Source organism: Manis pentadactyla, chromosome 2 (genome assembly GCF_030020395.1).
Source record: "Manis pentadactyla isolate mManPen7 chromosome 2, mManPen7.hap1, whole genome shotgun sequence".
Taxonomy (NCBI): Eukaryota; Metazoa; Chordata; class Mammalia; order Pholidota; family Manidae; genus Manis; species Manis pentadactyla.
The window spans coordinates 177,575,333-177,589,712 of NC_080020.1; the positions used below are offsets into that span (position 1 = coordinate 177,575,333).

General features: G+C 36.8%; 1 protein-coding gene across 1 annotated transcript in view; it reads right to left on the bottom strand.

The window, feature by feature from the left end:
• ANTXR1 (ANTXR cell adhesion molecule 1) overlaps positions 1 to 14,380 on the bottom strand; it is a 221,256-nt gene that overhangs the window by 172,936 nt on the left and 33,940 nt on the right. Inside the window, exon 3 of the mRNA XM_036908236.2 lies at positions 14,156 to 14,227. Coding sequence (XP_036764131.1) covers positions 14,156 to 14,227 — 72 coding nt within the window. The remainder of the gene's footprint in view (positions 1 to 14,155; positions 14,228 to 14,380) is intronic.

Here is a 14,380-nt window from a genome sequence, read left to right on the forward strand (position 1 = left end):
TCTGTTATTATTTTTTCACATCTGTAGGATCTATAGTAACACCTCTTTCATTTCATTGTAGCAGTTGCCCGAGGGATCACAATATTCATCCTTATTTTATAACAGGCTACCATAAGGTGATATTGTGCCATTTCGCTCTGATTCTGTTCATCAGTGCTTACGGCATGTCTGCTAACTCCATAGAAACATACGAATTTTATTTTGTCCATAGAAATGAAGGTTTTTCCACATCCCTCTACATCCTAACCAGAAGCAGAAATACTGCAAAGGCTTTTTCTAAATATTTGTGACAGCACATTTGCTTCAAGTCAGGAAGAAAAATACTGGAGGCTTATTACCAGCATATAAATAAACTCTAGTATCTCTCACTTAAAAAAATAAATCTTCTGTGACTCCACATTGCCCTTTAGCTATTGACCAATTTATCTGCATTTCTCTTCATAACACAACTTATTGAAAGAGTATTTGCTTCTTCACTTCCCTGTCTTTCTTGCTGGAGACTTTCTCCAAATGTGGGGTGATCTTGGGTCGTCTGTTCCTAGTGAAGGGGGGAAACTAGAAGACTTGCCGGAAGCTCTGTGTGCATGGTGGGGCACGCCAGTTGGTGGATGACCACTTTTTATCAAGTTTGTTTTTGTTGAGGACACTCAAAATCGGTGTGTGTATATATGTTTTACCCCTCAGATATTTGTTCCTACAAAGAAGTAGTTTTCAAGCTCTTTCCTTAGGTGTTAGTCTGGAATTAACAAGGGGGAGGCTAGATATAGCAACATCTGTTAGGCAGATGTCTCCATTATCTCCCTTGTCTGGTGTCTGACTATGAATCGGTTAGAGTGGGCAGGTAGTTAGACTTAAGCAGGAGAAAAAGGCCAGCCCGTCACCAGGGAAGACTCCTCCCTGGCCAACCCCTAAGCCCTCCTTAGTTTCCAGTTTCAGTCAAGGACACCTAGATTGTCAAGAGGCCCAAGACCACATGGGCTTCCTTGATTACAGGGCATACGCAAGGTCCAAAGACCATGTTTGAGGGTAACCCCACCTCAGTAAAATAACATCTAAATCTAACTAACATTGTGGGCTTCGCTTAGGTACTTGTGGGTAAGGAGCCTGAGCACTGGGAAAAAGGTCATATAACCTAGAGCTGTCAATCAACCTGTCAATCAAATGACAAAAAATGCAGGGCAGGACTTTTCCTGCCATCTTAAGAAAAAAATAAAAGCCAACCTAACCCTAATAGCAGGGCGGCTCTGGCTTCTAGACAGACCACTCTCTACCCTTCTTGAGAGTGTACTTATGCTTTGCTTAATAAACTGTTTAAGATTGTCCTAAGTCTGTCTCTTGATTGAATTCTTTCCTTTGAGAAGAAAAGAATTGGGGAAACAACACATTCCACTGGAAACAAAACTATTCATTTTTAGCTTTGCCAGAGAATATACTTCTTTTCTCTGGTGAAGCTAGAGAAGGTATAATTTTCAGAGTGTAGTGGAGGTGAGTCCTGATGGTTGAACAGCCCCTTAGATAAACTTTCAAACAATATTCCAGTTTTCACCTTCTGGCTTTGCCTTTTGCAGTATCTGATGGTTCCAGGTTTTTAACTTTCCAGGGTTCTGCAAGGACCCAGTGAGCTCTGTATTGCCAACCCTATGATTACTTCTCTGGCTTCATCTCGCTTAAACTTTTATAGCATCAGAGACATTATCCTCTCTCTCAGCTTAAAATGCTCTCTCGATTTCCATCACAGCATACTCAGCCCATCTCCCTCATCAGCCATTCTTTCTCGTATTTCTGTGTAGGCATTTCCTTCTCTTCTAGAACAGACCCCCCAACCCCCCGCCCTGCCCCCCCCCCACATTCTTACACCTACACTGTTCTATAAGGTGATTTCTTCTTCCCATGGCTTCTGTGCCATTCAAAGGAGCAGGGAGTTTGGAGGAAGACAGACTTGAGACTGACTCCTGGTTCTGCCACTTCATAGGCATGTCAACTTGAGATTTCGCAAATATAAAATGAAGGTGTGGAACTGTAAGATCTACCAGCTCCTTTCCAGCTCAGAATGCTGCATCTGATTTTATGTGGGGACCTAAGAATGAGCTGCAACAGAACCGCATCTGCTGGGAGCTGGAGAGGCCACACTTGGCAGCCAGCAGTCCACCTAGTACAGACCAGCAACTGGAGTTCACTAAGAGGAACCCATCGAGGAATTTCCAAAGGTTGTAGCCTAAGCTGGCATAAAAGACAGGAGGATGGTCTAATTACAGGGCAATGCGATGAATTTGTGTAAACAAACTCCTCTTAATACAACTGTCTTGGTTGGTAACTCATTTGTGCAGTGGTTTTCACCAAGCAGTTTCCTATGGCACTGCTTGGCTTCTGAAACAAATCTCTTTTAAGACCTTCCATCATTAACCCTTCTCTCCAGTACAGCCAGATTTTGTAGGAGATGGGAGTGCTGCAAAGTGGGTTCTATATGCAGTTGCCCAAATATGCAGCTTCCTCTTTGAGAACCTTCACTTCCATGTTCCTCTTAATTCAATAAGGACCGGGTCTCTCTTGGTGCTGGTGGCATCTAAAATGGTCAGGTTGCTGTGCCTGAGCCCAGTAATATTGGCCATAATGAGTGTTTGTGGCACTCTGCCACATCCTATGCAACAGAGACTGTGGAGCCCATAGTCATCTTCTCAGATCGAAGCTGAAATTGGACAACCCTAGGGTAGATGATAGGCCGGCATTTTCCATTTGGGTCAGACCATACTTCTTTACTATAGGCTGGTGGAGGTCAAAGTTCTTTCCAAAGACAGGACTTCCCTGTCACAGTTTGGGGCAATATTGGGCTTGAGGTGGGACTGGGTAGACATATGCTAGGTCCATACTAGCTAATCCATTCCACAAGCCACATGTGGGAACAATTTGTTTGAGAAGATTGAGGGTATCCTGTAAGATGTTGGGAGGATGTGAAGCACAAGAACTCTTATAAATCACTAGTGGGAATGTAAATTGGTGCAGCTGTTTTGGGGAACAATTAAATCATTTCTAGTGAAGTTACACATTCACATACCATAAGACCTAGCAATTCAACCCTTCATTACATGTCACAGAAAATCCTTGCTCTGATGTCTCAGGAAACAGGTATAAAAAAATTCCTTGCGATTTTGTTCAAAACAGAAAAAAATTAGAAACAAATTATTTTCTATGAATAAGAGAACAGATGAGTACATGATGATGCATTATAGCAATAGAATAAGGTGTCACAGAAAAGTATACATTAGTTAAAATGAACCAAGCACAATTACATGTACCTGCATAGATAAAAGTAGCAAAAACATAATGTTAAGCATAAAAAGTGAGGTCAAGAAAAATACATACAATATGAGCACTTATTATGAAGTTTAATGTGAAAACATATAGCATATTCCTCATGGGTATACAAAATATACCACATCCATTAAAAAGATAAACCCCAAATTCAGGATAGTGATTATCTCCGGTGAGGAAAGAGAAAGGGGAGTGTACACAGGAGGTGTCTATCCTTGTAACATTTTATTTCATAAATTTGGTGGTGGATGAGGGCTCATTAACCCTTTTTGTATGCTTTTTGTTACATTCAAAATATTGCATAATTAAAGAAATTACTGAGGGTGAGCAGCAAAGGCTGAACCTGCAGTTCATGAGTCATTCACAGCCTATTGAGGGCAGTGCTAATCAGGTCCCCAAGCCGCAGGCCACCAGGCTGAGGTGATGCACAGCAGAGGTGCTTCAGCTCTGGGGCTGCCTGACGCTGACCAATAGTGGGGTTTGCTTGGGTTGGGCCGTAAGAGGTTTGCTGGTTTTGCTGTCTTGCTTTGGCTATGAGAATTCTACTGTTCTTTGGTTCTGCTGACTACTTTTGAAGTTTACCTTGCAGGCTTCATCCAGACAAGAATGTTTCTGGACGCATCTCTGTTAGATTTTATGTATTTGCCCCATGAGAGATAGTATTTCCTGAATAACTATGCTGCACCAGGGTCTCAGCTGGGTGCTTTCCATGCATTAATTTACAAAAGCCTCACTACAACACCATGTGGTGGGCATTATTATCTTTATTGAGCATTTGAGAAAAACAGATTCAGAGAGGTGCAGTCACATGTATGTGCTGGTGGAGCCCAGAATGCAACCTAGACTGGCCCTGCTACAAAGTCTGTATTGTTTCTACTACATCTGTGGTGTCCCAACTTGGTACAGACAGTGTACTGAAAACAAAGACACCAGGTGTGTGTGTGTGTGTGTGTGTGTGTGTATGTAAATTTTTTTTTTCTGGAGTGTAGATTGTATTCAAAATTTGAAAAAGAACTCAACATGACTTTTACATAAAATCAAACAATGGTATATTGTTACTGTGGAATAGAATACAAATGCACATGCGTTTTTAAGATGAAGGACGTTGAAGACATTTTTTGCTTTTAATGAACTACTTCAAACTATACTTTGGGAGCCCAGTGATACACTTTCACTTTCTTCTACTAACGGGACCACACTAGACTGAGATCAGTCTGTTCCCAGACCTGCTGCACTGCTTCAGGACGGGTTCTTCTTACCCCCACTGAGACTCAGTATGAGGACCCCTTAGACAGACGTGCTCTAGAGACACTGCCTGTGCACTCCCAGCTGGAGGAAGTCTTACTACAACTTTTAGACAAAGGACACAATAACTTTTATCTGACTTCATGCTGAAGCAGTGTTTTCTACCCATATCCCTCTGTATAGGGATAGACTGGCCACATGTTAAAAACTTTCCTCTGGTCTCACATCCCATGATATCATCTCTCAGTCAATAGGAAAGAGGATAAATAAATGCTCTCCCCTAGTTCTCTTAATTTTGCTATCAAAGCTTCCTATAACTAAATGAATATAGTACGTCAAAATAAAAAGAATCCAGGCTCTCTCAATCACAAAGTATCTGAAGATTGTTTCTCTCTTGTTATTTTTAAACTTAGAAAAGGCTTTCAGAACTATGTCTCTTGGTAATGACAGCCTATAATCATTCTTCTCCAGGAATCAAGCGATGTGTTCAGAATATGTCATTTTCCCCTGTGACACTAATGGCAAAACCACATTCTCAACCAAACCAAAGGATGCCTGAGAGGGACGGAGACGTGTGGTCTCTTGGTTTCCCATGCAGCAGTTTGAGCCAAGAGTTCTTGGCTTTCACTCCAACTCCTTAAGCAATAAGCAAGATACTTAACCTCTTACCCCATCTGCAAAATGCTGATGCTATCTCTACCTTTTCATGAGAGGTATTTCCAAGTTGGAAATAAGAGAAAATGTATTGAGGGCATATGCTTTTAGGGAACTGTTTTCTGGAAGAAAACTGTCAGAGGAATTGTGTATGCCTGGATTTGCTTTTAATTTAAAACTGTATATAATAGTAAAACTGTGGGAAACTCCACAGTATGGTGATTGAGAGTGTGGACACTGGGGCAAAAATGCCTGGGTTCATATCCAGGTTCCTACACTTCTGCAGCAGAGTGGCCTTGAGCCCTTTCTGACTCAGTATGTCCATCTATATAACACATGTAATAAAGAATATAATCCCCATAACAACCTTACAAGTTAAGTATTATCATTTTTTCTTACTATAATTGAGAAAAGTATTCTAGGTTTTGGTACATAATAAGCCACTAATAGAAGATTACAGACACATCCAAATGCATATGTATTTATATACTTGCACATATACATAGTGGTTGCTTCCATTGAAGTATTCTATAGGTACAAAAGACAGCAGCATGTGTACAGACTCAGGGAATGGAGTAGGCTATGTAATGTAGGAGGACAAAAATCGCTGGATTTAAAATTTTTAATTTTGTGATTAAAAAAAAAAAATTCTACTCTGGCTGACTACTTGTATGAATTTGGCCAAGTAATTCAATTTCTGTGAGGATGATTTTCCTTAGCAGTGAAACGAGGCCAGTGGGTTGGATAAGATGTAATAATTGTTTGACCTGTTGTTCTTTTGTTATGTTTTGTTTTTTCATCTTGCAAAGTTTAGAAGAAAGGTGAAATTTCCAGTTAAAGTTAGTAATCTGGGTTTAAACATTTTAACTCCCCCTTTTCTTTCCAAAATATTGTGGAAACAGCTAACAGCTAAATTAGTGTAATAGGGGAAAGTGTTTTTCACAGCTGGAAAATAGGTAAGGGTGCCATACACGTGTCAGACACGCGGTAGAATTCCTATGAGAAGCAGAGCTGCTGAGGGTCAGGGTGAGGGAGGGACCAACTAGCCTGAAATTCGAGGGCATGAAAAGAAAAGCCAGTGTTTGAAGGTGGGGTAGGTTCTTAAAACATCCACCATTCACACCTGACTGTCTTCCTTTTGCTTCAGCTTCCTCCTTACCTTGGATACACTCCTGGGTCTCTACCCTTTCCAAGAAAAAAATTATACTATATCTCAATTTCCCCTTCTTCTGTAGCATGGGGTGTTCACATTTTCAAGTTCCTCTTTGGAATCGCTATACTGAGAAAATTTTCCTTTGAAGCAAACTCATGTAAGAAACAAAGGAACACACAGACAATTCTAAGTCACATTCAAGATGAAGAGAATCCATCTCTAAAACCATAGCAGGGTGTTACACACACACAAAGAAAAAAATTACGATCAGGAAATATTCATAGGTTTGAAATATATTATTGGTCAGTTAAAAAAAATGCTGAAAACTATAAACTATATGAAAGATATTAAAGAAGGCATAATAAATGAGAAGATAGCCCATGTTCATGGATTGGAAGACTTAATACTGTTAAGATGACTAGACTATCCAAAGTGATCTACAGATTCAAAACACTCCCTGTAAATTTCCAATGGCATTTTTTTGCAGACAGAGAAAAACTTAGCCTAGAATTCATAACGAATCACAAAAGACCCCAAACAGGCAAAACAATCTTGAAAAACAATAAAAATAGGAAGACTCACATTTTTTAAAATTTCAAAGCTTACTATAAAGCTGTAATAATTAAAAGTGTGGCATTAACATAAAGAAATACATACAGACCAATTGAATGGAATAGAGGGTATAGAAATAAACCTTTGCTTATATGGTCAAGTGATTTTGGACAAGGGTGCCAACCATTCAATGGGGAGAAGATAATCTTTTCAACAAATGGTTCTGGGCCACCTGGATATCCATTTACAATAGAATGAAGTTGGATCCTTATTTTAAAAACATATACAAAAAATTAAATCAAAATGTATCAATGACTTAGGCATAAGAGCTAAAACTACAAAAAACATAGGAGAAAAGCTTCATGCCACTGAATTTGGCAATGATTTATTGGGCTATGACAATGAAATCACACACCACAAAAGAAAAGAGTAGATAAATTAGATTTCATCAAAATTTAAAAAGTTACAAAACAAAAACAAAATAAAAAATTTGTCCTCATAGATTAAGTAAACAAAAATGTAAGAGTTCATAAATTTAATCAACACATTTCTTATATAAAAATGTCATCAAAGTATATATATTTTCTAACATCCATGGATAAGAAATAAAATTTAAACATATACTAGCCCCCCAAATTAACATATTTAAAAAGTAGAAATCATATAAACTACATTTCCTAAAAAATTCAATGATTCTAGAAATTGAGAACAATAAAAAAAAATAAAAATCATGTGGAAATTGTGAAGTATTTTGGAAATAATTTTAAATCAAATAAATTATGACTATAATTTAGAAATTAACAATAATGAGAGCAGTACACATAGCGCATGAAAGATTCAAAAGGAAAAGATTTAGAGTATAATTGATATTCATAATAGCTTTATTGTAAAATGAGAAATAATAAAATATAATCTATAACATTTCTGTTCAATCAGGAAAAGAGATGAAATTATGAAAGAATTAATAATAGTAAAATAATAAAATGAATCATAAAACAAAACAAATATACAAAAGAGAATTTATGAATAGATTTAAGAGACAAACCACTGAGTAATCTGAATGAGGAAATAAGAGAAAAAACACCTTTACATGTAGAAAAGGGATATCACCAAAAATACAGAAGAGATTTTGAAAATTTAAAAAGGTACATTATAGAATTAAAATAGCGATACATTGTGAGTTTCTATACTTCTCAATGTGGAAAATATGATAATAGCAATGATCATAGAAGAATTTGAGATAACTGTGAAAGGGGCTTCATTAATAATGACTTAGGCTTACATAGTTTTCCTCCAAGTTCCACAAACTTTGAACAAACATACACTTTCTGTAATCAGTTAAGATATTCCATAGCTTATGAAAAGACTGCCAATTCATTTTTCCAAGCTCACATAATTCTTTTACCCCAAGTCTGACAAAGATAGTATAAAATAAAATTCCTGAATATACCTGCTAAATATTGTTAAATATAGGGGAGCAATACCTCCAGGTTTATATGAAATCAAATCCAGAAATAAAGGAACAAATCATGAGAAATAAAATTTATTCTAAGAATGTAAGGAATTTGTGAAAGTTCACTGGAAAATCTTTTGATCTAAAAATTTCATGTGGACAGGGCAAAGGAAATAAAATAAGGAAGATAATTATCTCGATATGACAAAAGGTCATTTAATAAAACATAACATTTATTTCAGATAAAAAATTTTTTAATAAACTTCCAATTGAAGAATCATTCCTTAATATAGTAGATAAAGTATCTCTATAAAGTCAAAATCCTATAAAGTACATAATTGTGAAACACAAATACTTCCCATTAAGTTTGAAAATACTGGTCAATGTAATAAGACACATAAGATATAACAACTATGAATGCTACAAAAGAGGATAGAAGATGTCATTAATTACAAATAATACAACCATTTTACTGGAAAACCATTCCAAAATTGACCAGAAAAGTATTAAAACTAAAAAATGTTCCATTAAAATGATGGCATGAGAAATAAATCTATAAAACTAATAGTTTTCCCCTAAACTGATATTTCTTGACTATTTTGGAGGCATAGGCCTCTTCTGATATAAACTATAATCTCTCTGACATGCAAAATAAAAAAAATCATTTTATGGAGCTCAATGAAAGCCCATGGACCCCAAATTATGGGTTAATTGCTCTATAGTGAACAATAATTTAGAAAATAAAACAGGAAAAAAACCTGATTCACAAAGGAAGCAAAACACTAAAATGCCTAGGAATAAACTTAACAAACACTGTATGAGACTGATCTGAATTAAGTAACAAAACCTTATTGAGAGATGTAAAAGAGAAGTGATATATCCTTAAATAAAAAAATAAACAGATGTAGTAACAGGACAATGACATTTTTCTGTACTTGTCATACAATTCAAGTGAAAATCCCAAGATCTTATAAAAAATTATTTAAAATGCACACAGTAGAGGAAAAAACCACTAAAGACCAGGGATATTTTCAACCAAGATTGGAAATGAGGAAAGGCTGGCTTTCCAGGTGTTAACACTAATTCAAATAATGTGGCCCTAGTGTAAGAACAGACAGAAATGCAGTGGAGCAGAATAAAACCCAGGAATGGACCCAAGTCTATGAAAAAGTTTTTTATTTCAAATCGGTAATAAAAGATTATTTAGTAAATGATGTTGAAAAAACTGGCTGAACACTTGGAGAAAAAAAGATGGATTTTGCTTCCCTACCTTCCATTAGAGTAAATTCTAGAAGTAATGATCTACATATAAAAAAAGTTTAAAAAATACTCTAAGTAAAGGTAGTCATAAAAAGGCAACAGCAATCCAGTCCCAATTATGAATATTGATGCTAAATTTCTGAGTAAAATACAGAGAACTCAGTTTTACATTAAAATAATAACCTATCATAACCAAGTATAACTAGTCATAAAAGAATGTCCCAATATTAAAAACTTTTTAATGCATTTTACTGTATTTGTGGGTCAAACAAAAAAAAGATCACCTCAATAGAAGCCAAAAATGCATTTGATTAAGTTGAGTATCTATTTCTGATTTGTTTAAAGGAAGAGTTGGACTTCCTTGATATAATTCCATTCCCAAATGATGAAACACTTGAGGTATTTCAATTACGATCAGAAAAAAAACTATCCAGGAAATTTTTAGGGCATCATATACAGTAGTTAACACTAAAATGATTATTCTAATTGTACTTAAATTAACATTATTTTATTATGCTAATGAGAAAACTAGAAAATTTGTTTCAGTTTGTTTTGCAAACTGATGAAAGTAAGAAATATTAGAAGAGCAACATGATAAAATGCGAAGCACATGAGCTGGACTCGATCCAGAATCCAGGATCGGAATAGTACTTCTGCCACTTTGGTTATTTGACCTCAGTGAGTTATCTACACTCATTGAATCCTAGTGTCCTTATCTGTAAAACTGAAGTAATAGCAGGCAAGATCAAGAGAACTTGCTACTGGCCAGCTCTCCTGCTGATTATAACAAAAAAACTCTGGATTAAAAAAAGGCAAACATAAGAGGGCTCTGAAAAGTAAACAAAGCTGGTGGATTGAGAAAGGTAGTTAAAATCTGGAGAAATAACCAATATAAAGATAAATTCCAAAATTTTTTTCCCTCTTTTTTGCGGCTTTAACCTGAGTGTGGTTCTCAATTATATGGCAATGGCCTGGGAATATCATTTAAAAGTCAAAGAAAATCTCAATATTTCTAGCCCCTAGGCAAAGGAGCCCCTCTGTTTCAAAGAATGTGGTGGGGGTATCCCCATTTTTAGTTCTCTTTTATTACTAATGGCTTTGCCCCAAGGGTGGCCTCAGTAGAGAAGTGCATGCAGCAATGAGGTGGCCAAAACTCCAAGAGATCTCATTTTTCTTGGTAGAGAACTTGGAAAGAGGGCCTCAGTGGGAATGAGAGTGTATGGGGAATCCTGGGGAGGAGAGTACTGGAGATGGAAATCCCTCTAATTCTATGTATGAAGCCAAATAAGTCTCAGGCTTATCTCTGAGCTGCACATGTGCAGGACAGACCCAAAACAGCTTAGCAAATTCTTTGAAAACTCAACTGAAATAAAAACCACCGCTCACAGGAGAAACAGAAATTGTGGTCTGAACCTAGCCAGAGTGATTGTCTACTAAAGCAAACAACAACAAAAAGTTCAACATTCTCCGGAGGATTTGAATATAATTCAGTCTAGGCAGCACAATGTTTATAATTTCTAGGATACAATCTAAAATTACTTGACATACAAAGCACCTAGAAAATGTGACCAATTCTCAAGAGAGAAGACAAGATGCCAATCCTGAGCTGCTGAAATTATCAGATAAAGAATTTTAAGCAGTTGTAATAACTATGCTCCATGAGGTAAAGGTAAACACACTTGTAATATATAGAAAGACAGAAGTTCTCAGCAGAAAAATTAAAATTTTAAAAAGAACCAAATAGATCTTTGAGCACTGAAAAACAATACCAGCAATAAAAAATTGTGTGTGAGCTCAACAGCAGAATGTAGATGACAGAGTCAGTGAATATGAAGATAGATCAGTGGAAATGATAAAAATCTGAAAAACAGAAAGACCAAAAAAGAATTGAACAGAACCTCCAAGACATGTGGAATATCAAAGGATCTAACATTTGTGTCACTGGAATCCTAGCAGGGGAGGAGAAGACAACTGGTGCAGAAAAAATATTTGAAACATAATGGCTTCAAATTCCCCAGATTTGGTGAAAGACATAAATTTATACACTCAAGAAGCTCAGCAAAGCCAAAAGAGGATAAATTCAAAGAAAACCATGCCCAAACACATACTCAAACTACTGAGAACTAAAGATAAAAAAAATTGGAAGCAGTTACCTATGTATAAAACAACGAGACCCCATTAGAAATTGAAGTAATAATGGTTATATGGGTATAAATAAGAAATGATATGTAAAGTGCTTCACTGGTAAAATAACACAAATGGTAGGTATTATTATTCTAATTGTAATTCCTTTACTACATCTCAGCACACCATAATTATTTTCCATTCTATGTTTTCAGCCTTCCCATGGTTTCCCCAATGTGGATTTGATCCCAAGAACTGGTTGCAAATACACCTTTGATATTATTCTTTTGATTTACTCCAAATCTTTTGCCCTTGTGAAATAAGCCTCTGCTAATTCATGTCTTGTTTTTCAACAAGTTTTTTTAAAAACTGTTTCCTCGGTTATTACATAGGTATAATCATGCATCTTTTACTGTTTTATAGGGAGATGGTAAAGATCAAAATAAGTATAGAAAAAAATATAAAAATTCCTGTGATCAACTAAAACACTGAAAGCTGTATATTTCAGAAATAGTACCAGCTTGGAAGTTCTAGAAGTCTAATTCTTTTAGCCAACCTCACTGAGAAAGTATATTAGAGAGGATGGCTTGCCTACATTTTTCCCTAGGCTGACAGGCTGGGGAAGCTTTCCCAGCTGACCCACAGGTTAGGCCAAGCAGTCATCACATGAAACCATTAGCAAGGCACTTCTGGCTGTGGTCTGATGCATATTCAGCCATTTGATATGAAATGCTGCTTCAAGCAAAGGAGAGATTTTAAACTCTGTCTTTTCTGTGGCATGGGAAACTAGGAGTAGTGAAGTTAAGGCACAAAAAAATTAGATTCTAAATAGGACTCAAATGACTAATATGAACTAGTGCAACCAAAATGGGTCTGAAAGTCTAGGTGTTCTAATAGAATTTACAAATCCATTATCCCCTCCTACCCTCCCCAACTTCCCAGAGGCTGTGAGCGGTAGCACACAAAATCCCACAAGGGCTGTGTGAACTTGAACGAACTCTTAGGCATGGAAGGAGTAGAGCCAGCATTCGGAAGCCTTGGTTGTAGGAGGATGTGAAGAATGTGTGAGAGGGGAGTTTTCTCTGAATAGAAGACAGCTCTACCTAAACGATGTCATCATAGGAGATCAGGAGTGTTTCGTATAACCCATAGGCTGGAGACACTTTCTCAGAACTTCTTGAAATTCTTGGCCAATACTGAAGGAAAGCCGCCCAGGTTTCTTGGGCTTTATGATTCTCTGTTTAACAGAAGGCAGCAAGATAAAGGGGAAAGAATGTGGAGCCTGCATGTAGAGTGGGTTCTGCCCAGTATCCTTAAGAACACGATCAGGCTTCAGGTTCTCCTGTTAATAAGGAATAAGAAACCTTTGCTTTTAAAATGGGGTTTCCATGAATATCAAGTGGCATGTGTAATAGCATATAATGCATGCTGAAGGAGAAATAGGACTTGATAACTTCTATATAGTACAAACTACTCTTTTTGTTACAGATGGAAAACAAAGATATGGAGAAAAAAAGGGACTACCTCAGATTGCTATGTCAGTGCAAAATCCAGAAAACCTCAGTCCACCCTGTAGTTCTACTCTCATTTCTAGAAGAAGATTATAGAATAAAGTATTTCTGTCTTCCCTTTACTTGAACTTTCTCCTTTACTTTTTGCAACATGTCAGTATGTAAGTCTGTCAGTTGCCCCACTGTGTCCCCCCATGGTGCTCCTCTCATATGGACCATACCACTTTTTAAAAAGTGGACAAAGTATCATTAACTCAGGAGAACTGTCATTTCCACACCCAATCTGCCATACTATAAATAAATGACATGTCTCTTTTATTGTGAGTTTTCATCTGCAAGTGGTAAAACCCAAAATAATATTTTTGCTAAGCTAGGTCTAACTAACCCTCTTATTTCAACAACATATTTTCATGCCTGATTCAAATTGCCTTTTATTTTGTGGCACCATAAGCCCTCCCCTTCTATTCCCTACCTTAGTTATTATTTATGATAATATTTCAAGTTCTTTCTTCTCTTACATTGCACTTATTACATCTCTGAACCCTTAATCCACAAAATAAATCTAATTTAAATAAAGGAAAATACAGTCTCCCAAGAATTTGGTCTGCCAACATTTTGTTGCAAGTTAGCAGATTGAGTCACCAATTGAATATAAGATTTTTCTTAATGTGACTTACGTCACTTATAAAATTTCACCAGTGTCAGGAAATTCTATCAAAATCACCACAGAGTAAACTAGCAGATAGGTCTATGTGCAAAGTTCACGGTTTATGTGAGAAGAAAGAACTATTAGATTAAATTGACTAAAAGGTCAAGGCTGGCAATGGGTTCAAAGATCAGAGCTACTCAAGAAGAGATGGGCTTCTTAATGACAGGGGTGAGAAGCAGGCTTACCTGTCTTCTGTTAGCTTCATAAGGGTGGTGCCTCGAGTAGAGAAGACAATAAAGGACATTCTTAACTGTGGGCTGGAAAGAAAAATAAATTTTATCAGGGTGGATAAAAAGACTATGGAATGTCATTCCCTTCTCATCTTCCTCCCTGGTCTTCCCAGATGCCAGAGGAGGACCTATGACCCAAGAGGGGCTCCACAGCGAGGAGCACAGATGTGCAGCTGTGGA